At 44.2% G+C, this 25,761-nt stretch overlaps 4 protein-coding genes across 5 annotated transcripts in view; 3 read left to right on the top strand and 1 right to left on the bottom strand.

Moving 5' to 3' along the window:
- The window catches only part of tesk2 (testis associated actin remodelling kinase 2), a 28,542-nt gene extending 25,769 nt beyond the window's left edge, over positions 1-2,773 (top strand). Inside the window, exon 12 of the mRNA XM_053650975.1 lies at positions 838-2,773. Within this exon, the coding sequence (XP_053506950.1) occupies positions 838-1,649 (812 nt within the window). The 3' untranslated portion in view covers positions 1,650-2,773. The remainder of the gene's footprint in view (positions 1-837) is intronic.
- Positions 2,774-3,207: 434 nt separating this feature from the next.
- Positions 3,208-10,513, bottom strand: toe1 (target of EGR1, exonuclease). Its single transcript, XM_053650976.1, has 7 exons — positions 10,204-10,513; positions 10,070-10,110; positions 9,387-9,483; positions 9,152-9,310; positions 5,589-5,848; positions 4,915-5,077; positions 3,208-3,967 (listed from the first exon to the last, which is right to left on the bottom strand). Exons 1-7 carry the CDS (start codon positions 10,318-10,320, stop codon positions 3,332-3,334), a joined length of 1,473 nt encoding a protein of 490 aa, XP_053506951.1. The 5' UTR covers positions 10,321-10,513; the 3' UTR covers positions 3,208-3,331.
- A 93-nt stretch (positions 10,514-10,606) lies between these two features.
- On the top strand, positions 10,607-14,078 carry si:ch73-382f3.1 (uncharacterized protein LOC100151273 homolog). 2 transcript variants are annotated; one of them, XM_053650978.1, is made up of 4 exons: positions 10,607-11,470; positions 12,054-12,213; positions 12,355-12,524; positions 13,183-14,078. In XM_053650978.1, exons 1-4 carry the CDS (start codon positions 11,321-11,323, stop codon positions 13,555-13,557), a joined length of 855 nt encoding a protein of 284 aa, XP_053506953.1. In that variant the 5' UTR covers positions 10,607-11,320; the 3' UTR covers positions 13,558-14,078. The 2 variants fall into 2 exon arrangements, with proteins under 2 accessions (XP_053506953.1, XP_053506952.1); XM_053650977.1 differs by having other exon boundaries at positions 12,352-12,524.
- Positions 14,079-14,137: 59 nt separating this feature from the next.
- On the top strand, positions 14,138-19,925 carry selenop2 (selenoprotein P2). The gene is made up of 5 exons (XM_053650979.1): positions 14,138-15,729; positions 15,834-16,142; positions 17,081-17,293; positions 17,469-17,577; positions 17,669-19,925. Exons 2-5 carry the CDS (start codon positions 15,922-15,924, stop codon positions 17,927-17,929), a joined length of 804 nt encoding a protein of 267 aa, XP_053506954.1. The 5' UTR covers positions 14,138-15,729; positions 15,834-15,921; the 3' UTR covers positions 17,930-19,925.
- The last annotated feature ends 5,836 nt before the right edge of the window (positions 19,926-25,761 follow it).

The following is a 25,761-nucleotide window of genomic DNA, read 5'->3' as shown; positions in this document are numbered from 1 at the left end:
ACACACTTTTATATGTTACTGTCGTCACCTGATTAACGAGCGCTGCAGGGTACGTTCTTCATCAGAATATATGAAGGAAACGGCTTAATAAAGTAATAAATATTCTCTGAAGTGTATTTATGTAGTAGACAGATGGGCAGCGATGCTGCCATTCAACACCCGAGTTCCTTCTCATCATTCCTTGGAATTGTGAAGCTGTAAAACATGCAGGATCAGGTCCTTCACCTGACCACGCTGGCCGTCTGGGTCGGAAGGGGTGGAGTCACGGCTTTTTTTTTTTTTCCTTTTTGTTTTTTTGGTTAAAGCTGTCCGCTTGCTCAGCTCCAGTTACGCTCTCGGTTTTACAACCCTGCTCTCTAATTTCCTTTGGCAGCTAATCCAGGAAGAGAGCGTGGGAGGGAAGGCCTCTCTCTCTCTCTCACCGGGCATCCCATCAATCATTCAGCATCCCTTCACTTCTGCTCTATTTCTGTACGGGGACATTTTGCCACCTGAGCCGCCCTTTGCGTTTATTTTTTTTGTTTGTTTGTTGTTGGTTTTTTTTTGGTTCTGTTCTTCCGCTAAGCTTCAGCGAACATCTGCTTGGCTTTTTAGAGTTATCCCAAACAAGGCTGAGTGATATCGCGATGTTTGTAAAGCATGCATTTATACACACACACACACACACACACACACACAGCATTCCTCTGGTGAGTTAAGCTTACCTTTTAGTTCTGGTCTGAATCCAGCATGCAGTTGTCTCATGGCGCCCCCTGGTGGTGAAATTTATTCAAAGAAATACACAGTATGTGACGCCTGTGGAAATGTTCATTCATCATGTGATGTGTCTCTGTTTAGGTGACAAGTTCCAGGGTATAAAGAGGCTGAACCCTCTGGTTCTACAGGACGATAAAATCCCGCCCAAATCACCTCGTCCACGGCGCAACATCTGGCTGTCACGCAGCCAATCAGACGTCTTTTCCCGCAAACATGGCCGCAAGGTCAACGTCCAGGACCCTTACTACAACCCCGGACCACGAGGAGCCGCCAAGGTCAACCCTTTCAGCGCTCGCGAGGACCTCAAGGGCGGTAAGATCAAGTTCTTTGACATGCCCAGCAAGTCGGTGTTCTCGCTCATGTTCGACTTGCACTCGCCGCGAGGCAGCATGAGCACGTACCAGCCTCAGACAAACGCCTGTCCCGAACTGTGGCAGCTTCCAGGACGACAGTGCCACTCTCTGCCCGTGTCTCCACAGCAGGAGCTCTCCGAGGCCTTCGGCGCGGCGAGAAGCGAGGGCGGAGACGCCAGGCCTAAAGCGCTGAGCGGCTGGGCGAAGAAATACGCCGTGCCCGAGATCCCGCCGTACAGACCTAGAGAGGCTACGAGACCGAGGCCGGAGTCGGACGAGAGCGAGGAAGCCATGGACTGCTCGAGTAGCAGAGGCAGCTTCTTCGACGACGACGACAAGGAGCGAAACCGGCTGCCCAACGGAAACAGTGAGGACATGGAAGCCGAGGACGAAGAGAACGCGTCCGGACCGTTCTCCCTGACCAGCAGGAACCCGCTTCCTCCGAGCGCTCCGGCCGAGCCCCAGGAACCGCGCTCCGTCGTCCTCGCGCCCTGCCGTGCCTCCGCGTCGCCCGACCTCCTGTCCCGATGTGACATCTGAGACGACGCCCATCGTCTTATCGTACTATTTAACACTTAAAAGATGTTTCTGGGGGGTTTTTTTTCTCGATGAGAACACGGCGTGACGTTTCCAACCGGACCGTTCCCTACAGATAAAACACAGAGAGAGAGCGCGAGAGAGAGCGCGAGCGAGAGAGCGAGCTCACGCAGATGGAGATCAGATGAATGATTGAATGAATGTATTTTTACGAGCACTATGTTTATCTTAATCGGACAAACACTTTCTGTGACTCGCAAAAACTGCGATATAAACCCCCCCCCCCCCCCCCCCCCATCGTAAAAGCTAGAGATAACAGAATTTTTTTTTTTTTTTTTTGTTCCGGGTATTTAAACATCATTACAGCTACTCGCTCGTAATTTTGCACTGTTCTGCGTCTCCTCTTAACGAGCACACCTGATCGCTGGAAGAGATTCAAACATTCCTAACGCGCAGTTCACCTGTTTCTGAGCGAGTGTTACTCCTGCAGAGACAAAAGCTTAGTCTTGAAAAAATAAATAAATAAATAAATAAATAAATAAATAAATAAAAAGTCCATGTCTGTAACTACTTTTTTAGTAAATTGCACTTGAAGCGAGGAACCCGATGGGTTAATCTTTTTTAATCTTGTCGTCATCGTTGGATTTGTCACTACATTTCTATGCAATAAATCTAACCGAAGCAGACTAGTTTTATAGTAATCTAGAGAGAGAGCAAGCGAGCGAGAGGCTCGATTTTGATATTTATGAGGAAGAACGAGTGTTTTTACCATGTCTTACTTTCCCTGCTCTTAATTTGAACTGTGTGTAAAGTGTATTATTATTATTATTATTATTATTATTAATACAGTTCGATAAGCACAAGCGTATGTAAATGTCGTCTGACGTCTCGATGTTGTTCGTCCTGGCTGTTTTCCTCGTCACACAGGTTTGCATTTGATGCTAAGAGATGTATAATTTCTACCAAAGACAGATCAGGACCTCTTTTTTTTTTTTTTTTTCCATTCATATGGCATCAGTTTTGTGTTTTGTTTTGTTTTGTTTTGTTTTTTAAATGTTTAAGTGCATGTATGTATATTCAGTCATTTAAAAAACAAGAATAATAAATGATTTGCTTTTGTGTCTGTATGTTTTTCCTCCGTTACTATATTTCCTGACGCTCTGCTTGGCCACGCCCATTTGAAAACTTCCGAGAAAAGTGGGAGGAGCTAAGAGTAAATGCTGTCTAAGTTTAGGTGGTGAAATTTTTTTTTTTTTTTTTTAAATGAACGCGTTCACAAAAAGAAGGAGTCACGATTCTTTTTAAGAGACGGACAGAGTTGAACCGAGTTCTGAACCGGTTTCCTCAGAACTGGGGGGGGGGGGGGGGGGGGGACGACGCGCAGGTAGGCGGATCTAAATCGACGACGCTAAATCGATCCGAGGAGCGAACGTGTGCGCGTGGTGATCTGCAGAGGACCATCGGGGGTGTGTTCGCGGGATCCACGACGATCCTGACGCGTGAAAACGGCTCCGGATTATTTGCTGCGTGAAATCTTAAGTTGTTTATATAAATCCTTCACTTCAAATGAATCGAGTTTTTTTTTAATTTTTATATATAAAATTAGAAGGCTTTATTACACCGCTAGAGGTGACTCGATTAAATCATATTCATCACACATCAAAAAAACCCCACACAAACGTCCGTCACGCGTTCCCGTCTGCTTTGGGAAACGGTTTTCTCCAGACGTGCTCCATCTTGGTCACGTGAGCTTTGGAGGACTTCGAGAAGGTGCTTTTGGCTACGTGAAGCGGCACGCTCTTGCCGCTCAGATACAGCTTGTTGGCGCACGCGGGAAGCCAGGAGTCCGGTCCTTCGGCGTTCTGGGTGCTCGCGAAGGCGAAAACGTATCCGGTCATGAAGGCGTCGAAGCCGGCTCGGTGCGTTCCTCCTTCCGCCTTCCTCTCGCCGGCTTGCGGACTTTCGTTTCTCGCGGCAGGCGTCCGAGGAGCGTCGCTTTCGTTCCGAGGCTCTCCGGGTGACGTTTCGCCGCTCGGCGTCTCTTCGGCGTGTGCCGTAAATTCCCCGCGCACCTTTTCGTCTACCTTCTGTTCCTCTTTCTCTTCACCGTCCTCATCCATATCCTCCACGTGAGCCTTCTTACCCTGCGGGGGCCCGTCTTCTTCCTCCTCCTCTTCCTCCTCCTTCGCAGCCTTCTTCTTCTTCCTGATGCGCTTCCTTTTTTTCCGCTTGCCCTCTTTGCTTTTCTCGTCTTGCTGGATGATGAGGTCTGTGTCATGGGACATGGGGCAGCGAGAGCCATTGGAGCACCATCCGTACGCCTGCCGTAACACACACACACACACACACACACACGACAGAAGGAAAAACAACTTTAGGATACACAAAATTTATTTATATTCTACATACGAACTCGTTCATTATTCGTAAATCGTTCGCAGGCGCGTTCACAGGAGACACGTCTAAATATACGCTTATAAGGAGACTCGCGATTCGTTGCCTACAAAATTCTACAATTTAACAAATTATTTTGAGCAACTTTCTGAATCTTACAAATAAATCGTTTCATTTTAACGGGTTGAAAGAAAGCGATCCGAAACAAATCGATAAATCAAGACGGGTAAGTTTCTCCAGTTGTTGTCATAGAAACAGAATACGATACTTTTCATAGTGGGTCTGGTGACGCTTCCTGATTGTGTTTGGGGAGGAAATATGAATAAATTCGCAAGTGTTAACGCGTTAATCTACCGAAAACTGAGAGCAGGGTGACACCTAGTGGCTGCTGGAGTTACAGCAGCTGTAAAGATGTTTTTGTACATAAGAATTCTGGATCGTGATTCCTCACGAGGTGTTGACTCATTTTCTCTAACGGCAGCTCTGACAGTAGTGCAGTATCGTTTCTATAGTAACGGCTCATTAACAGGAAATTAAATTAAACGGTGGACACTCCACCATTCTTTACATTTATTTTATTTATATATAACAAGTTTTTCTGTATGGAGATGTATATTCAGTAGTTATGGAAGGAGTCTCCAGTACCGGTGCTTTGTAACGATCGGAGGTAAAACTGTAACAGAAGAGTTTACACTCTCTTAACATCTACAAAAGAGATGTGGGGGGGGGAGGGTGTGAGGGAACGAAAGCCCGAGAACGCCGACGTGTTTCGTTTTCAGGTTCAGAACGTTACGATTACGTTACTGTTTACGTTTCTGCTTCATAATCCGCTAATCCGCATTTCATCGACTCTTAACTCCAGAGAGGAACTTACCGAGAACTGAAGGCAGATGTTCAGAGGTCCGTCACGGCCGTGGCTGTCCACGCAAGGCCTGTAGTCCACGTAGCTCCGCACTCGGCCGGTGTAATTACAGAACTCCAGAAACACGTGAGGTCCGTCCTGAGCCGCCTCGATGGATCTGCTGTTGTCCAGTTTACTGGGAACACGACACACACACACACACACACACACACACACACACACGGCTCAAAATCAACTTACTAGAGCTCCAGGAGAACATTTACGTCCTCCGTAGTCCTGTACGTTTCTAAACACGAGCTCCTCGGTTTCCTGAAGACTTCACTTTAAACAGCGTTCTTAGATTATTGTTGGGTTTTTTTTTATCGTAAGGAAGACGCCGAGTCGATATCGGTTTCAGATATGTCCTAACGTACGATTCTTTTCATTTGAAGGTTGTATCATTTCTAGGAAAACAGTCAAGAACGGTTTGACGGCTCGTCCTGTACTCATCCAGACCGCGTCCAATCAAGTGCCCCCTACAATGCACAGGCCCCGCCCCCGTAAAGAAACGCGTAGTGAATTGTATCGTACACACCGAAATTATTCCTGCTGCATTGGTGACTTTAGAGAAAAAAACGTTGATTGTTTTACCGGATTTTTCTTTTCTTTGTTAAACAGTGATTGTTTTGTCGTTTTTCCGAACGTACCACTTCTTGTATGCGTACTCCAGGTAGGACGCGGTGAAGCGGAGTTGGTACTCGGTGGCGTATTTGGTGTCGTAAATGGCGGCGGGGAACATCTGCGACAGGTCGGCGGTGAAGGTTCCCAGTTTGTCGGGCAGGTGAGCGTAGAAGCACTGGTACAGGAAGATCAGGTCGATCAGGCCGTTATGGAGCACCAGAGGCTTGTTGGCCCTCAGGAGCTCCACGAACAACGTACGCATGTTCACACCCTGAGGTTCTCCACCCTAAAAAACACACACACACACACACACACACACACACACACGTACAGTTTGTTTACCTTCTTGGACAAAAAATGGGAAAGTACTCTTTACCGTCCCAAACAGCAAACTGGGAAAAACTGATTGAAAGATTGAGTTTGATTAAACTTTAAACTCTCTCTCTCTCTCTCTATCTGTTTGTCTATCTGTTTCCCACTCCCTCTCTCCCTGTATCCATCTCTCTCTCTATCCATCTCTATCCAGCTCTCTCTCCCTCACTGTATCCATCTCTATCCATCTCTCTCTCTATCCATCTCTATCCAGCTCTCTCTCCCTCACTGTATCCATCTCTATCCATCTCTCTCTCTATCCATCTCTATCCAGCTCTCTCCCCCTCACTGTATTCATCTCTCTCTCTAGTCATCTCTCTCTCTCACTGTATCCATCTCTATCCATCTCTCTCTCTATCCATCTCTCTCCCCCTCACTGTATCCATCTCTCTCTCTATTCATCTCTCTCTCACTGTATCCATCTCTATCCATCTCTCTCTCTATCCATCTCTCTCCCCCTCACTGTATCCATCTCTCTCTCTCTCTATTCATCTCTCTCTCACTGTATCCATCTCTATCCATCTCTCTCTCTATCCATCTCTCTCCCCCTCACTGTATCCATCTCTCTCTCTATTCATCTCTCTCTCACTGTATCCATCTCTATCCATCTCTCTCTCTATCCATCTCTCTCCCCCTCACTGTATCCATCTCTCTCTCTCTCTATTCATCTCTCTCTCACTGTATCCATCTCTATCCATCTCTCTCTCTCTATCCATCTCTCTCCCCCTCACTGTATCCATCTCTCTCTCTCTCTCTATCCATCTCTCTCCCCCTCACTGTATCCATCTCTCTCTCTCTATTCATCTCTCTCCCCCTCACTGTATCCATCTCTCTCTCTCACTATTCATCTCTCACTGTATACATCTCTATCCATCTCTCTCTCTATCCTTCTCTCTCTCCCTCTCTGTATCCATCTCTATCCAGCTCTCTCCATCTCTCTCCCCCTCACTGTATCCATCTCTCTCTCTCTATTCATCTCTCTCTCTCACTGTATCCATCTCTATCCATCTCTCTCTCTATCCTTCTCTCTCCCCCTCACTGTATCCATCTCTCTCTCTATCCATCTCTCTCCCCCTCACTGTATCCATCTCTATCTCTCAATCCTTCTCTCTCTCCCTCACTGTATCCATCTCTCTCTATCCATCTCTCTCTCCCTCTCTGTATCCATCTCTCTCTCTCTATCCATCTCTCTCCCCCCCACTGTATCCATCTCTATCCATCTCTCTCCCCCCCACTGTATCCATCTCTATCCATCTCTCTCTCCCTCACTGTATCCATCTCTATCTCCCTCACTGTATCCATCTCTCTCTCTCTCTCTATCCATCTCTCTCTCCCTCACTGTATCCATCTCTCTCTCTCTCTATTCATCTCTCTCTCTCACTGTATCCATCTCTATCCATCTCTATCTCCCTCACTGTATCCATCTCTCTCTCTCTCTCTATCCATCTCTCTCTCCCTCACTGTATCCATCTCTCTCTCTCTCTATTCATCTCTCTCTCTCACTGTATCCATCTCTATCCATCTCTCTCTCCCTCACTGTATCCATCTCTCTCTCTCTCTATTCATCTCTCTCTCTCACTGTATCCATCTCTATCCATCTCTCTCTCTATCCTTCTCTCTCCCCCTCACTGTATCCATCTCTCTCTCTATCCATCTCTCTCCCCCTCACTGTATCCATCTCTATCTCCCTCACTGTATCCATCTCTCTCTCTCTCTCTATCCATCTCTCTCTCCCTCACTGTATCCATCTCTCTCTCTCTCTATTCATCTCTCTCTCTCACTGTATCCATCTCTATCCATCTCTCTCTCCCTCACTGTATCCATCTCTCTCTCTCTCTATTCATCTCTCTCTCTCACTGTATCCATCTCTATCCATCTCTATCTCCCTCACTGTATCCATCTCTCTCTCTCTCTCTATCCATCTCTCTCTCCCTCACTGTATCCATCTCTCTCTCTCTCTATTCATCTCTCTCTCTCACTGTATCCATCTCTATCCATCTCTCTCTCTATCCTTCTCTCTCCCCCTCACTGTATCCATCTCTCTCTCTATCCATCTCTCTCTCCCTCACTGTATCCATCTCTATCTCTCAATCCTTCTCTCTCTCCCTCACTGTATCCATCTCTCTCTCTCTATCCATCTCTCTCTCCCTCTCTGTATCCATCTCTCTCTCTCTATCCATCTCTCTCCCCCCCACTGTATCCATCTCTATCCATCTCTCTCTCCCTCACTGTATCCATCTCTATCCATCTCTATCTCCCTCACTGTATCCATCTCTCTCTCTCTCTCTATCCATCTCTCTCTCCCTCTCTGTATCCATCTCTCTCTCTCTCTGTCCATCTCTCTCCCCCCCACTGTATCCATCTCTCTCTCTATCCATCTCTCTCTCCCCCACTGTATCCATCTCTATCCATCTCTATCTCCCTCACTGTATCCATCTCTCTCCCCCCCACTGTATCCATCTCTCTCCCCCACTGTATCCATCTCTATCTCCCTCACTGTATCCATCTCTCTCTCTATCCTTCTCTCTCTCTCTCTGTCCATCTCTCTCTCCCTCACTGTATCCATCTATATCCATCTCTCTCTCTATCCTTCTCTCTCTCTCTCTATCCATCTCTCTCTCCCTCACTGTATCCATCTCTCTCTCTCCCTCACTGTATCCATCTCTATCCATCTCTCTCTCTCCCCCACTGTATCCATCTCTCTCTCTATCCTTCTCTCTATCCATCTCTCTCTCCCTCACTGTATCCATCTCTATCCATCTCTCTCCCCCACTGTATCCATCTCTATCTCCCTCACTGTATCCATCTCTCTCTCTATCCTTCTCTCTCTCTCTCTATCCATCTCTCTCTCCCTCACTGTATCCATCTATATCCATCTCTCCCCCCCCCCCACTGTATCCATCTCTATCCATCTCTCTCTCTCCCCCACTGTATCCATCTCTATCTCCCTCACTGTATCCATCTCTATCTCCCTCACTGTATCCATCTCTCTCTCTATCCATCTCTCTCTCCCTCACTGTATCCATCTATATCCATCTCTCCCCCCCCCCCACTGTATCCATCTCTATCCATCTCTCTCTCCCTCACTTTATCTATCTCTATCCATCTCTCTCTCTATCCAAACAATCAGCGTCGGGGTGGTAACAGAAACTCCACTTCCTCCCGCTGCCGATCGACTTCCTGTAACAGCGCCACGCGCAGCCTGCGAGCCACTCGCCTTATCGTTGCCCTTGTCGTAGGGAACGCCCTGAGCGTACTGCTTGTTGAAGTCGAAGCCGTGCTGAACGAGGAACTGCACCGACTGCGGCTCGATGACGTACTCCTCCGCACACAGCAGCGTCAGGTTGTACACCTGAACCAGGTACGTACTCTCCGCCTGCAGACCGAGTCAAAGAGCGTTCAGTCACACACAACAGCAGCAGCTGGACGCCGTTTCAAGATAAAACACTCACTTTGCCTTCCAGTTTCTTGTAACAGGCGAGTCCCAGGGACAGGATGGAGCGAGTCCGGGCTGCGTTGCATATCGCTTTATAACGATCCTCAATCGACCTAGCGGAGGAGGGGGAAAAAAACACGATTCGTTTATCGTCCAAACGAGGACGTCCGTGTCCCGTCTCGCCTCTAAAATGTCGTCTCGAGCACGTGTTTACCGAAAAGACTTTGGGTCAGACAGATTTCTCTCATCGGTTCTCAACGTTAGCTTTATAGCGGCAAGAAACCACGTTTAAGCTTTAGTGGAGAATCGTGTAAATATAGAAATACACACTGCCGGTCAAAAGTTTGTGGACGCCCGACTGAAATGTTTCTCATGACCTTAAAAACCTTTTGATCTGAAGGTGTACAATTAAATGCTTGAAATCTAATATAACCGTTCCGACGTATTCGCTTCTTTCATCAGAAAACATTTTATTTACAAAATAATCTTCTATTGCTATTATAACTTGTATATTGGGGGGGGGGCGGATCTAATTTCCGGGCTGGAATTTTTTTTTTTTTTTAAACAAAGAGTCTGGCCAAATTTATAACGTGGCAATATTACCAATTGCGTTTTCCCAAAACTCTCTTAGAAATTAGATGATTGTTTTGGGGTCGGGAAACGTTTTGAAAGTTTACATATTGCACCTTTAATACTCACTCTGCTAGAAGAGCTTTCCTCGCTCCAAGACCGCTGAGCTCCTGAAAGCAAAGGACAGAGGAGGAGGTGGAAACGCGTGGTTAGTGAAGGGAAATGTAGAAAAGTGTGAATGATTTAGTGAGTTTAAGGCTCACCGTGTCCAGGGCGATAAATGAGGATGTTTTAAAGGCGAGCACCATAGCAGGCCATAATTCTTTAAAGTTATTACTCTGAACATCTACAACAGGAACAACCAGTGAGGAGCTCATCATTTACTGCTTATTCATGAAAACTAATACAGCACAGACACTAGAGTGATTTGTTTATTATTATTATTATTAATTTCAACACCTTGGCGCATTTTAGGATTATAATTACTTATTTTCACTTAAATCTTATTCAGAGGTTTAAAAAAATAAACCAACAACAACAAACAACCGCATTAAATAATAACCGCCTCCACGCGTTGTCTCCATGTGAGTTTCGTTTGTTTGGTCGTTTTTCAAATCCCAAACCACACTTTGACAACAGAGTGCCCTACCTAGGGCGCAAAAACACTTCATCTGTACACTATATAGCGCACTCATGTAGGGGATGTGACGCCATTTGTGATTCGTTCTGGGGTCCGAAAGAAAGAAAGCAAGCTACGTTAGACGCGTTCACGTTTTTAAATGAAACAAAACCCGTTTTAAACTGTATTAGTTAACTATGAACATTATAGTTTTACGAAAACGGTAACGAAGACTAATTGTGGACGTGGAAAATTATGAACGTCATTTAAAAATAATATATATATATTGCTTCAGGCAATGGGATGAACAACTAACAGCAAGACGTAATTAACATCATCTGCGAAGAAAACACAGGCGCCATTTTGGCTCAAAGAAACTCAGGGTTGCACTTCTTTGCCAAGGCATATTTGTCTTATTTAGATATATGTAATCTGACAAAAGAGTTTGTAATGCGTGTTATTAACGATGAAATTTTTAATGCTCTTTAATTTAAACGATTATATGCCAGACAGGCAGAATGTAGTTATCTAGTGATGTTTCAGGGTGTTATTAGCTAATTGTTGCTAACCGTTGTATTTTCCTAACTATTTTCTGGAAAGTTGTATATGATTGGCTAGAATTGCATTCACGCAAGCAGTCCGCCAATCACATAGCATTTCAGAGTACTACCATCCAATCCTAGAGCACGAGGGCGGGATTTGTATGAATACGGGTAGGGTGGGGATATCGCTAAGCTAATTTGACCAAAAAAAAACCTACAATGGGTGGATGTTCTGCTCCGAATTGCTCCAATTCTACAACCATTGGAAAACAACTTTTCCGTTTTCCAAAAGATCCGATTCGGATGAGAAAGTGGCTGATAAACTGTCGACGGGAGTTCGTCCCAACCCCCTGCTCCAGACTCTGCCAGGCAAGTGGAACCATGAGCGGGAGGAAATGTTTTCCAGTCGAGAGGGAAAAAAAAAAGAAGTAGATGGTGCAGCACGTCAACTCGTCCGCCATATTGGAAAGGTCCAGATTAGCGCATAAGCTAATGCAGGTCTATGGAAAGGACGCGTGTGTGCATTGATCAACCGACTACAACTCGTATATTTAACTTCAAAATAAATAACATATTTAACTTTCAAAATTGCGTTATAATTTTGTACACATTGTAGGTGTTACGGAATATAAATATACAGTACATATAATGCATTGTCAGTGTCTTTATTGTGTGTAGGTTAAATGTTAACTGATTTATTATCATTGTGGACCTACACTTAAGACGTGTTAAGTCACTTCAACAACAGCCATAAATCCAGATTAAAGTTCATCAAAGTGAATAGAAACTCTGTGAAACCCTCTAAATTCAGTTCAACTCGAAATTCATTTTGACCCTTCCAAGATGGCTGCACTGATGACGCGCTTAGCCTAGGCTAATACATTATCTAACTTTCATAATAATGCTCATTCTGTGCTAGTTCTGGGATAAATCTTTTCTTGATGCTTTGCAGGACCATTTTGAGGAGAGCCAGTTCGAGGAGATCGCCAGGTCACCGACAGGAGGAAGGAAACTGAAACCCAACGCGGTTCCCACACTGTTTAACGTCCCAAACCCGCCCTCACCCATCGCCCAACACCCACACTCCGTCCTCCCTCTGAAACTTGACCCAGGTAAAGGGCTTGAGGGAATATAATCAATCTAAAAATGTACTGTATAAATCTGATCTATCAAAGCATCTGATTACGACGTTAAAAGCGGGTACGACACGCTACGAGCAGTTGAAAAAAAAAATTTGTTGTTGAATTCAGCAGAGAAAGATTTGAAGGTCGGGGATCACGGTTACGCTCGCCGGCAGCCCCGAGCCGAGTTCGAGGAAGACGAGCTGCAGAGAGCGGAGGAAGAGCGGCCGTGTTCTCTGTGTCAGCACTATAAATCCCAGCTGGAGCAGCAGCAGCAGCACACGGCCAGGCTGCAGAGAGAGGTCAGCTCGTTTACCGGTTTAACAACATAACAAAATCCATCATCGACAACTTTCATGCAAACGTCATCGTGGACGAAAGAAGTCTAACCGCACTGTGAGTGGCAGGAGCAACAGCCAATCAGAAGAGAGAGTGAGAATGTAAACTAAAGAAAACAGAAGCGAGAGAGGGAACGAGTCTGATATGAAACGATAAGAGGAAAATGGATTCAGGTGTGATGGAGTTTTAGCGTGATTTAGCAGATTTATAAGCCGGTTCTTCTCTTGAAGGAAACTAGAATATATGAAAGTTTGACATTTTTGAATTAAATTGCTTTAAATAAACAAACTTATCCACGATATGAAAAAATTTTTTGAGACGCACCTGTATTTCTACAGATGTCTATCTTTTCACTGTTTGTGTTTTGCTGTACTCATTAAGTTTTCATTTTAACCTCCGTCATATCAGACAACTACAGATCATTTATAACCTTAAAAATCACAAACCCATGCATGGGACGTGTCCCAAACCACATTCTGCCATTCTGTTTAGCCTATTTAGTGCTAATAATATTATTATTATTATTATTATTATTATTATTATTATTAAGTTGAATGTAATATCGTCCATGCTTTTGTTTCTCCATCGTGTAGTTTGTTGTTTTTGTTGTTGTTGTTGCAGGTGGAGGAGATGAAGAAGCGCTTGCACAGGCTCAGCAGGATGGAGAAAGGACTGCAGATGTTCCTGTACGAGGACCAGATCCGAGCTCTGACCCTGACCAAGCGCTCGCGCCGCGCCGTCTGGTCCCACGACACCGTCCTGACCGCCCGGAAGATCCGCTGCGCCGTCGGAGTGAAAGGATACGAGTTCCTGCGAGAGCTCGGCTACCCGCTGCCCTCGTACCGGACCCTGTGTAACCGACTCGAACCCAAAATGATGATGAGCGCGAGCATGCAGGAGGATCTGGCGGAACTCGGGCTGGGGATCATCACTGCCTGCGACAGTCCCGACGAAAACGGGACGAGCGATGAAGGACTGATCAGAATGATGACATAAGACTGGCGTGTGTGTGTGTGTGTGTGTGTGTGTGTGTGTGTGTGTGTGGTCTATATTTGATCGAACAAACTACCACGACTTAACATATCAGCGCATGGGCTTTAGCAAAACATTGAATTTGTAGATCATTTTTTTTGGTCATTCTGTTTTGTATTTATTTATTACACCCCAGCGCTGTTAAATTCTGGATGCTGATTGGTCAGAAGGTGTTGATTAATTTCCTACAACAGCAGCTCTGACAGCTCCAAAGTTTATATCACAGGTTTATTTATACGCTCGTTCTGATACGTCCTCCTTTCTCTAGTCTCAGACTTGTACGGCTGGAGCTCCACATAATCCGCCTTGTTGAAGTTTTCCATGAGGAGATTGTTTGTTTGTTTGTTTGTTTGTTTGTTTATTTGTTTATTTATTTATGTAACATTTATGGAAGGAGTCTCCAGTGTCCAGAGTTAAAGCCGTAACGTGAAATATTTCCGACATCTTCAGGACAGAGAGGAGTTTACGCTTTGGGGTGGGGGTGGGGGAGCGGGGGGGTATATGGGGGAGAGAGAGAGAGAGAGAGAGAGAGAGAGAGAGAGAGAGAGAGAGAGAGAGACGGGCCTAACTTGTCTCACAGACATTAAATGTGACTATAAGTGGATAAAAATTGTTTGTTTTAATTCATCAAAATGGCTGTGGTGTGAGAGGAATAAAACACTTGGGAATGTGTGTTTGTAGGAAGATAGTTCCCGGTGGTAACAGTAACTCTGCTTCATCACTCTAAAGCATCGTTGATCTATTTAATATATGTATTAACACGCCACGGCGTGCGTTTCTCCCTTTCTCCAAAACGCCAAACATCGACCAGCCAAATCGTATTCGGAGTCTTGTCGTTAATGACTCCGAGGTTACTGAAGAGTTCAGGGAACCGGAACTGATTGGCTGTTCCCCTCGTATCGATCACGCGTGCTGTAACAGCGGGTTCGCGACGTCCGAGTTGTAAAGAGAATAAATAACACCGACGCGCTCGAGCAGGGGGTGGAATGTTCGGCGAGGAGAAAGGGATAGAAGCGTGCCGCGGTAGCGAAATAATCAGCGGCGTGACGGTGCGAGGCGGAGCAGAGATCACAGGGCTACGTGGGGTTATTCAAACCCAGGACGTTTTCCAAAATATGGACAACGTGGATGACCGACGAGGTTACACACAATAAAAGATTATAAATGGAACGAAACAAGTGCAGGACGTTTTACTCGATCGCTACAGATTCACTCCCTTCCAAGGAAATGATGTCATGACCTCCAGAACTGCTCTTTATGGGTTTTTTAAATAATAATTTCATTATATTTGAAGGCATCTTTACTCTACAGCATTTCTGAAGACATGTGCACAGTACTGTAAATATTATAAGTAGCAAATATGTGAGAAATACATCATGAGAATCAGGACAGGTTCAACTTAAAATAATGAGGGATATGGTTTATATATTTAATAACCGTATTTACACGTGTACTTTGTGTACTTGATTAAAGGAAATACACGGTAATGGGTTTAATGTTCCCAGGGTTGAACTTTCTGGCTGACGACACTGTACTGATACTAAAGCTGCCCCTGCTGGGCCCTTGAGCAAGGCCCTTAACCCTCAGCTGCTCAGTATAAAACGAGATCAAACGTAAGTCGCTCTGCATAAGGACGTCTGCCGAAATGCCGTAAACGTGAAACGATCATAACGCACGTCTGTGATTTGAATTTGGAGTGCGTCGTATCTGGACGGATCCTGCATGGGATTTTGCGTAGGCGGCTGTTTTTCACAACCTTCCACCTGATGGGATTAGCAAATGTTTAGCCCAAACAAACAAACACTGTCCTCTTCTCCCTCCCTAAACAAACGTGCACGTCTAATCTACGTCTGCCTCGGATCTTTTACGCGAGTTTCGATCTTCGCCCGCTTCTTTTCGGTTTGTTTTCACAATTCTACTTTCAGCAGATCAATGATCGCGATTAAAAAGCATGGAAAACACATTCGCTCCGGAGGACAGGATCCCGGTGAGACCCCTGAACTCCTCGTGTATTGGTCCGGTGTGTTTGTTCAGGGGAGGTTGGCCTTCGCCTGGACGAGGCTTTAAAAACATCTGGGGGGGTAAACGGACGCCACTTGTTTTTCTTCCAAACCCAGAGCGAGTGAGATAACCGAGGTACGTGCTCGACTCTCTGTTCGATCTCTCTCTCACATATGAGCGCGCAAAATGTCTCGTTATGGTTAGAAAATGACGCGTTTTGTTTTTCATCTATCTGGCAGGTGCTTTTATAAGTGTCTGTCTTGAAGGGTAGACGTCGAAGGATTTGAGCACGGGTCCTTCCGCAGGGAAGGGACAACCACGGGGGTCATGTTCCGGGCGCTGTCGGCTCTGTGCTTGGCCTCGCTCCCGAGCCTGCTCTGGACTTCACCGCTGTTCGTGGAGAGGGACAACATCCAGTCAACCATCTGTAAGCTCGCACCTCTCTGGGACATCGATGGCTATTCTCCCATGAAGGAGCTGCTGGGAAACGTGGTGGTGGTAGCGCTGCTGAAAGCTAGCTGACGCTTCTGCCTCACGCAGGCTGCTAAGTGAGTTTCGTATTAAACGCAATGACCTAACTGACGTTTGTGTTTATACGTATAGAACATCTTAATAACACGGGGTTGTGTAATAAAGCACTTTTTAAATGAAATTTTTTAGAATTCAAAGGTTGTTATTTCTGCAAGAATTACTATTATTATTATTACTAGATGAAAAACTACATATTAAGTGATGAATAAAAACAGTACGTATTACAATTTTGGCTATAAATGTTTACAAAACCTTTTTTTTTACATTTATAACATTGGTGTATATTATATAAAGTGTTTTCCCCTCAGATTAACCACGATATGATGTTCACCCATCCTGACCAGGAGCTCTAGGAATGCGGTTTATTTTTCATAATAAAAGTTTGCCCTTGATGACACCAGAAATGATGTATAAGACTGTTTAATATGTATGATATTCAGATTTTTTTTTTTTTTTTTAATCATCATCTCATATTCACTACTCAAAAACAATGAAGACATCATTAAGAAGCCTATGAACTGGGTCTTCGCTTTAGTGCACGAACTCTAAAACTGACTAACCCCGGGGAGGACTTGCGCAATCGTACATGTTGCACAATCGCTTAGGGATTTCGTTGAAATTGCGTAAATGTTATCTCTGATAGCTGATTGCAGATGTAGTCGTGGGGTTTATACTGCGCGTGTTTACCGTACTGTCTACGAATCGTCGGACTGTTTAGTTTTCTTTAATTCGTGATATGAATAAAGGTAATATTTAAAACCTTTTGACTCAAATAGGAGGAAGAGCTGGCACAGACGGCCAATGGCTGTTTAGACGTTTTGAATAAATTATTTAATTAAGTGAGCACAAGTATTGACCGGTTTTTGAGTTTTTCTATCCTCTCTTCTGCTTAACTGTGGATGATTTCTGCATTTGTATTCATCGAATCTGTAACCGAACGTTGTTATGACGACAGGTTGGGAGACCTGCGTGATAAGCTGGTACGGGGAAACCTGACCGGCGTTGCGTTTCTGATCGTGAACGCACAGGACGCTCATTCCAGGGCCATGTACTGGGAGATGAAGAGACGGACATCGGAGGGCATCCCCGTGTACCAGCAGAGCCCGCTGCAGAACGACGTCTGGGACACGCTGCAGGGGGACAAGGACGACTTCTTAGTTTACGACCGGTACAGTCAGACATGAAATTCGAGAACGTTTCCATGACATGTTTTCCAAATTCGCATGTCTGTACGCACCCGATACAGAGCGCGTCATAGTGACGTGAGCCAGGCCGGACTTTATGCTCTTGAGACGTCTTCCTGAATACTCAGACCTCTTTCCTGTTTCGTTCCGAGCGAGTAGATGCGGCCGTCTGACGTTTCACATCATGCTGCCGTTCAGTATCCTGCACTACCCCTACGTGGAGGCGGCCATCAGAGCCACGTACTTCCAAAACATCTGTAACTGCACGGTGAGCACGTCTCTCCGGACGTCTCGACGTACAGGATGTGACGTAATTAAAATGCTAATCATGTCTGCTTTGTTTTTTTTTTTAAAAACAGCTGGATTCCAACTCTACTCGGCTAACTAGCAGCAACGTGACCAGAGGAAAATCTTTTGAGCAGAACCCAACTACAGCAGAATCGCCTAACGTCAACAATCATCATCACCATGACCATGACCATGACCATCACGTTCGCCATGACCACAGCCAGAATCGTCCCTCCCAAAATCCGGTCATCACGCAGACCACCAGCACCACGCCAGTGAAGAAACACACTCACCCTGACCCAGAACGTGGACATCACATGAACACGCCCTAATCCTAACCCTTTTTCAAATACAAGACCGACTGCTTTAACTTTGAGAACCATGTCTTGACTCATTCATATTTGATGCTGTTTCTTTACTCTTGTACTGGAGCTACGATGCTAAATCAGCTAACTAGTAATAGAAGCGTAGAGCCACCAGTTCAGCGCTGTACGATCTGCATGTTCAAATCATCACCGTGGTCTTCATGGAGCTGTTCAGCGTCTCAAACAGATTGGCTGGTTTGGTTCCTGAGACACTCATAAACTTGGACATCGCAGAGCTAAACGCGGTCGTAACTCCGCCTTGAAGGCGGATCACGTGTGAAGTTTTGAAATGGAACTTTTTCTGTCGCTGTATATGAACGAACAGTGATAATAATTCGCTTTATCGCTCTGCGTACGGACTCGTTTACTTCGTAACTAATTCGTAGGAGCGTTTACGCGGGAAATGTTCATGAAAATCCCGTTTGCGAAAACCTTCGTGTCCTACGTTCGGCTCCCGAGTTTGCGTAGATTTATCGGCTACAAATCTGAGTTACCGCGATTTTAAATACGTAGTTTATACGTCACGTTTCAATCGCTTGAGTATTTCACTTCCACGCTAATTCCACGACCATTCTGTGAAGCGCATTCGTTTCGTAATCAAGCAAAATACCAAAAACACTTGATTTTGCAGCGGGATTTTTTTTTTTTTCCCCGAAAGGTTTTTTGCGAAATCGCAATCGCACGAAATCGTTTCGCGCGCTCTTTCTCAGCGATGTTTGCCGGTAAACGAGCCCTTCCGGCCGTACTCGTGTTCGACGCACGTGAATCAAAGAGGGCTTCGGCCGAACGCGTTCGCGTGACGTCATCACGACGCGTCTCGGCACGAATCTTGCGGAAAAAATCGCCAGCTACTCAGAATATTGCGGAGTTTCCTTGATTTTGCGTTCATTTCTGCGATCGAGGGACCGCTACGATGACTGGAAAGAAAGCGATCCCAAACAAATCCGCAAAAAAAAAAAGAAGACGGATCAAACTAGCCGTCCGAATAGGACAAAAGTAACGGCGCCCTACGAAGAGGTCGAAAAAAGTTCATTCCGCGAAGGCTGGAAGAATTTCGCTCGCTCTGCGCTTCTTTCACCGTTATTTTCTCATGTTGTGTGGGCGTGGCTAAAATGAAATCGGCTGTTCCGTGAAACACGATTGGTAAATTTGTTAAACGTACGCACGCGAGTAAGAGGAAAATCGCCGTTACTGAAATGTTTATACAACACTGAACTGGTAGCTCCTTTGTTAGCAACATTTGCCTCGCAGCTCTAATATAAAACTGAAAAATAGCATACTTAGACACCAAAAAAACCAAAACGTCTCAACTGATTAACTATAATTGCGATAAAGGAAAATAAATCATATCTTTATTGTCATTTCTTTTGGTTTAATTATTATTTTTTTAATTAATCGAAGGTAGTTCCTCAGTAAGTCTTTGACCAGCTTTCAGGCGGAGAAACATCACTGGTGGATCGTCGTGAACAGTCGCTCCTCTTGGGTTCCTCCTCGTTGCTCTTAATGAAGCATGCACGTCAAACCCGGCCCGGGTGTGTGCACGCAGATGCTGGGCCGAGGAGTAATCACGTTGAGCGCCAGCACGCGTTCTGTCCAAGATGGCTGCCTCTGAGAGCTAGAACGCTAAATCAGCGTTCTTTAGCATGTGTTCAAACAAACGAGGAACTGAAATCAACATGCCGGTGGTCAGTTATGATGTTTTATATGGGATCTCGGATTATACGGAATAATCTGAAGATGCGTTGAGGAAAGAGATCGTATGTGTTACAACACTAAATCATATTTCTGTATTGTTGTTTTTTGTTTAGTGTTTTTTTTTTTAATAATAATAATAATAATAATAAACAAAAGACCAGGAAAAACCTTCCTACGTCGTCCAATTTAAAAAGTCAACGCTATAATGTACTGATGTAATCATACTGAGGTTTTTTATTCCCCCTTAATAAAAAATACATCAAATCAACACGTCCTGTTTTGTCTCCGTATATGTTTCCATTTACACCATTCTCAACTCTGATTGGTCAGAAGGTGTTTAACTGAATTGGTGCTGGCTGTATAGAATATCACGATTATACTGATTCATTCGTTTCTATAGTAACAGCTCAATCACAGGCCCGTGTCTGCCCGACGATCCACATAATCTGAGATGAATCATAAAGTTATTTATTTAGCAACAAAAATAACAACAATGTGTATAATCACTGATCTGGTGAAGCTTTCCTCTTGGACAGAGATGTTTATGGAAGGAGTCTCCAGTGTCAGCGGTAAAGCAGTAACTTTACGGCAAAGCCTTCAGGACTTTGCGGTTTTTCTTTAACGTGGTACGCTGTAAGATAAACGATAAGCGAAACGAACTTGTTTTGCCGTCGTTCTTGAATTAAAAATAATCGTGATTATTGGAGAATTGAATACTAGCATACTTGCACGATAGCAGGCTCTGTTCTGTGCTGTGTTTTTGTTGTCATTTCTTTAGCTCTAGTGTCGTTTATCTTGAACATCTCCCGCTCTAACACACCTCTTGACCTCACAGAAGGATGAATGATTCAGGCGATGAACAAGGACTCAACAGAGCTGGAACTGGGAAATGAGGCTCGAACTGGGCGTGCAGTTCTACTTCACACCACCAGGTAGTGTCTTGAGTCAAATATCCACTACTGACTTAATTACTACACTGATTCTCACCCACACACCAGATAACAAACTGCATCAGAAGTACATTAGTGCTGAGGATGTGGTTGGGGGTTCAAGTCCCAGCACTGCCAAGCTGCCACTGTTGGGCCCTTTAGCAAGGCCCTTAACCCTCCCTGCTCCAGGGGGCGCTGTATCATGTCTGACCCTGCGCTCTGACCCCAACTTCCTAACATGCTGAGGTATGTGAAGAACAATTTCACAGTGCTTTAATGTATACGTGATTAATAAAGACTCATTATGTATGCAAGTGTTCAATTATTTATGTATGCAAGTAGGTATGTCTGGTGTTCTAGAAGGCTAGTATGTGAAATAAAGCTAGTGTTAGTATGCGAGTTTGCTAGTGTACAAATATGCACGTATACTTATAAGCAAGAATGCTTATTTGCTAGTTTTCAAGTGCGCTAGTATGCAATATGCTAGTACGTAATTGTGCAAGTAGGCATGGGTTATAGTAGTCTAGCAATGAGTATGCTAGAGTGCAAGCATGCCAGTATGCATGTGATAATATGTAAACATGCTAGTATGTAAGTGTGCAAGTAGGCAAGTATGCTAGTATGTAAGTGTGCAAGTAGGCATGTGTTATAATATTCTAGCAATAAGTATCCTAGAGTGCAAGTATGCCAGTATGCAAGTGTGTTATTATGCAAATATGCTAGTATGTAAGTATGCTAATGTGCAGATATGCCAGTATGCAAGTATGCTACCATCTAAGTGTGCAAGTAGGAAAGTGTTATAATATTCTAGCAACAAGTATGCTAGCGTGCAAGCATGCCAGTATGTGAATATGCCAGTATGTAAACGTGCTGGTGTGTAAGTGTGATAATGTGCAAGTATGCTAGTATGTAAGTGTGCTAGTGTGCAAGTATGCACGTATACTAATATGCAAGAACAAACAGGTATGTACTATGTGCTACTATGCATATGTGCTAGTTTTCAAGTGAACTAATATGCAAGTGTAGGTAGGTGTGCCAGTATGCAAGTATGCTAGTGTCTAAGTGTGCAAGTATGCAAGTGTTATAATATTCTAGCAATAAGTATCCTAGAGTGCAAGCGTGCCAGTATGCAAGTGTGTTAGCATGTGAATATGCGAGTATGCTAGCATGTAAGTATGCTAGCATCTGAGTGTGCAAGTAGGAAAGTGTTGTAATATTCTAGCAACAAGTATGCTAGAGTGCAAGCATGCCAGTATGCAAGTGTGTTAGCAATCAAATATGCCAGTATGCAAGTATTAGTATGTAAACATGCTAGTACGTAAGCGTGCTAGTGTGCAAGTATGCACGCATACTAATATGCAAGAGCAAATAGGTATGTACTATGTGCTACTATGCATATGTGCTAGTTTTCAAGTGAGCTAATATGCAAGTGTAGGTAGGTGTGCAAGTATGCAAGTATGCTAGTATCTAAGTGTGCAAGTATGCAAGTGTTATAATATTCTAGCAATAAGTATCCTAGAGTGCAAGCGTGCCAGGATGCAAGTGTGTTAGCATGTAAATATGCGAGTATGCTAGCATGTAAGTATGCTAGCATCTGAGTGTGCAAGTAGGAAAGTGTTGTAATATTCTAGCAACAAGTATGCTAGAGTGCAAGCATGCCAGTATGCGTGTGTGTTAGTATGCTAGTATGCAAGTGTGCTAACGTGCAAGTATGCTAGCATCTAAGTGTGCAAGTAAGCAAGTGTTCTAGCAAGTGTTCCATGTATAGCAGTGAAGGAGCTGTGTCGGCCAAGGACAAAAACGCACACTACCGGATCTCCAGAACTCTTGAAAATAGGCATTGGACATTTTACTGAAATTTTATTGAAAGATTCTGCGCTTGTCAGAGACGAGAGTGTGAAGTAGTGCCCTTACTTTTCAGATAAAGTGAAAGTGTGTATAACTACAAAACACTTAAGGCAGAAAGACTTTTTTTGTGTGTGTGTGTGTGTGTGTGTGTGTTTAGTTTATTTTCCCTCCCGATCTGTAACCTTGCTCTGTACCACACTCTACAAAACCTTTTAGCACTAATATTATACTGCTACTGCTGTATACACACACACACACACACACACACACAGCAACTGCTATTATTTACAGTCAAGTGCACTTACTCTTAATGTTTAATATAATCAGGGCTCGAGTTCCTGTACATGCTGTGAAATATGCACATATGTTATTCTGTTTATTCTTACTGCACAAACAACTGTAGAGATTCTGAAATATTTGCATTAAGTTGTTTGTTTGAATTTATTTATGCTACTCTTACATTTTTCTGTTAAACATTTTACTTGTTTATGTAAAAAAAAAAAAAAAAAAAGTGCGTAAGAGTGCTAGTATACAATATACTTGTATGTTGGAGTGTAAGTATGCTAGCGTGGAAATGTGCTAATGCGCAAGTGCTAATAGGCTAGTAGGCAAGTGCGCTAGTATGTATGCAAATTAGTATCCAAGTACATATGTGTTCTGCTGTGTAAATATATTAGTATTGAAATATTAGTGTGTATGTACAGTGTGCTAATATGCAAGGGTGCTGGTAAGTATGCAAGTCATCTAGGATGCATGTATGCTAGTGTGTAAATATATACTAGCATTGCTATTATGAAAGAAATGTGCTAATATGTAAGTACGGAATTATACAGCTGTTGTGCTAGTGTGTGGTAGTATTACACTAATATGTATGTGTGCTATTAAGCATATGGATTAGTATGCAAGTCTGCTAGTATGTACGTGTGCTAATAAGCAAATACGGAAGTGCTTATATGCTAGTGTGCAGGTGGGCAAGTATGTATGTTAGTGTGTAAGTCTGCTAGTATGCAAGCATGCTTGTGTGCTAAGGTGCAGTATGCTGGTATGCACGTGTGTTAGTATGAAAGTGTGATACTATGCAAGTATGCATGTGTGTTAGAGTGCAAGCGTGAAAGTGTGTACGGATGTTAGTATGTAAGTGTGCTAAAATTTTAGCATGCAAGTGTACTAGTATACACGTGCATTATTAAGAAATAGTGTAAGTATGCAAGTATGGAAGCTAGCTTGTGAGTATACTAGTATGCACTAATTAAGTACAAGGGTGTATACTACTGAGTATACTAGCTTGGATTTATGAGTGTATAGTAGTATGCAAGTATGCTAGAATACAACCTTTCAATTCAATACAACCAGACAGGTTGTTTGAGACACTGAAGAGTGACACGTTCTGAGCTGTGTGATGACTTGGATACAGTTTACGATGCTAAACTGGTAGTTCTAAGCTTCCCTTATTTTGTTAGTAAGATTAGCCTCGTAGCCCTCTCGTAAATGTTCTATTGTGGACTTGTTTTCTCTGCACCATTATCTATTCTGAAGGTGTGAAGGATGAACCTCTCTCTCTCTCTCTCTCTCTCTCTCTCTCTCTCTCTCCCCCTCACCCCTACCCTCGCCCATGCCCATCCCTCCCCCTTCATCATTAGGGACCTCTGTAACGCTCTAGCGATCAGACTAAATTGAAATAAACCCGAGTGGACTTTACTTATCTAATCTCCTCACTGCCATGACGCCTCATCTGTCTCACAAGTCCTAGGATCAACAGCATCCAATCACAGCTTAATGAAGGGTTTGAGCCCGCCCACATCGCCACTGCCTTTCACACAACCCGTGTGTGTGTGTGTGTGTGTGTGTGTGTGTGTGTGTGTGTGTGTGTGTGTGGTGCTCAATGTCTTCTGTCTGTCAAATTATTCAGCATCACTAGCACATGAATGCTAGTGTGTAATCCACCAGTATGTAAGTGTAGTATGCAAGAGTGGAAGTATACAACCATGTGCTAGTATTTTAGTACGTACATTACCACTCAAGCACACGTGTGCTAGTATGCTATTATGTAAGTGTGCTTGTATGTATGTTCATCCATCCATCTTCTATACCGCTTATCCTTTCTTCAGGGTCACGGGGAACCTGGAGCCTATCCCAGGGAGCATCGGGTACAAGGCGGGGTACACCCTGGACAGGGTGCCGATCCATCGCAGGGCACAATCACATACACACTCACACACCCGTTCATACACTACGGACACTTTGGACACGCCAATCAGCCTACCATGCATGTGTTTGGACTGGGGGAGGAAACCGGAGTACCCGGAGGAAACCCCCGCAGCACGGGGAGAACATGCAAACTCCGCACACATAGGGCCACGGTGGGAATCGATATGTATGAGTCTGATATGTATGTAAGTGTGCAAGTACGCAAGTGAACTAAAGTGTAAGTACTTATGTTAGTATACAAGTGTACAAATAAAGTAGTGCTTATGTGTAAGTGTTGTAACTATGTAATTAAGTTTGCAAGAATATAATTATGTTAGTATGCATGCCTGCTGGTGTAAAAGTGTGCAAGTGTACACTAGAATGAACGTATTTTCAATTTTTCACATTTTTTAATTTTATTTTATTTATTTATTTATTTTTTTTTAAATAATTTTTGAGAACTGATTTAAAAAAAAATAAACACAAAACAAAACAGCTCGATAACGAACTTCGTGTCAATCGCGTATCCGGTGACTGACAAGCTGAGCATCCTGCTTATCTTTTCCGGCGTGTGTGCTGCTGTATGGAGGAGGATAGTTGTAGAAAATAACCTAGTTATTATGTTGAAGAACCCTGCAGCTGTGCTTGAAAAATGCGGCTCTAGCACCTGAGTGGCATGTGTCACAGCAGGGCCGAGCTTCTTTTCCGGAGAAGGAAGGTAATGATACGGAATTGCTGCCAGGAAGCTACTGGAATATTACATAGACTCGGTCCGAAACGATGCAGGCTCTAAACGTCAAGTGAAGACTTGCGTTTCTGATGGACTTTCTGTTTTCTCTTGAAAAGCCAGCAGAGTTCTTCAATTCATGTCCTGTGTATGGTTATTAAATCTCCTCTCTGATGCAGCATGAAGAATTCATCGCACGCAGGTGAATGCTTGAATGAGCTGAAAGACTGAGAGACCTTTCCTGTCTGTCGAGTTAACGAAGGAGACAGGAGTCTCTCTCCGTCCTGTCACGCCGCTGACAGAAGGTGCCTGAGGAGGTTTCTTTTCCGCCTGCCTAAATGCGAGTGTCCCACAATGCCGTCGGCGGTGATTTACAATAGGCCGCCCGTCTGCATGAGTCCCGGAGTCGCGCG

This window comes from Ictalurus furcatus, chromosome 20 (assembly GCF_023375685.1).
Source record: "Ictalurus furcatus strain D&B chromosome 20, Billie_1.0, whole genome shotgun sequence".
Taxonomy (NCBI): domain Eukaryota; kingdom Metazoa; phylum Chordata; class Actinopteri; order Siluriformes; family Ictaluridae; genus Ictalurus; species Ictalurus furcatus.
Note: the sequence above shows the minus strand (reverse complement) of the source record. Positions and strands in the feature narration are given on the sequence as shown.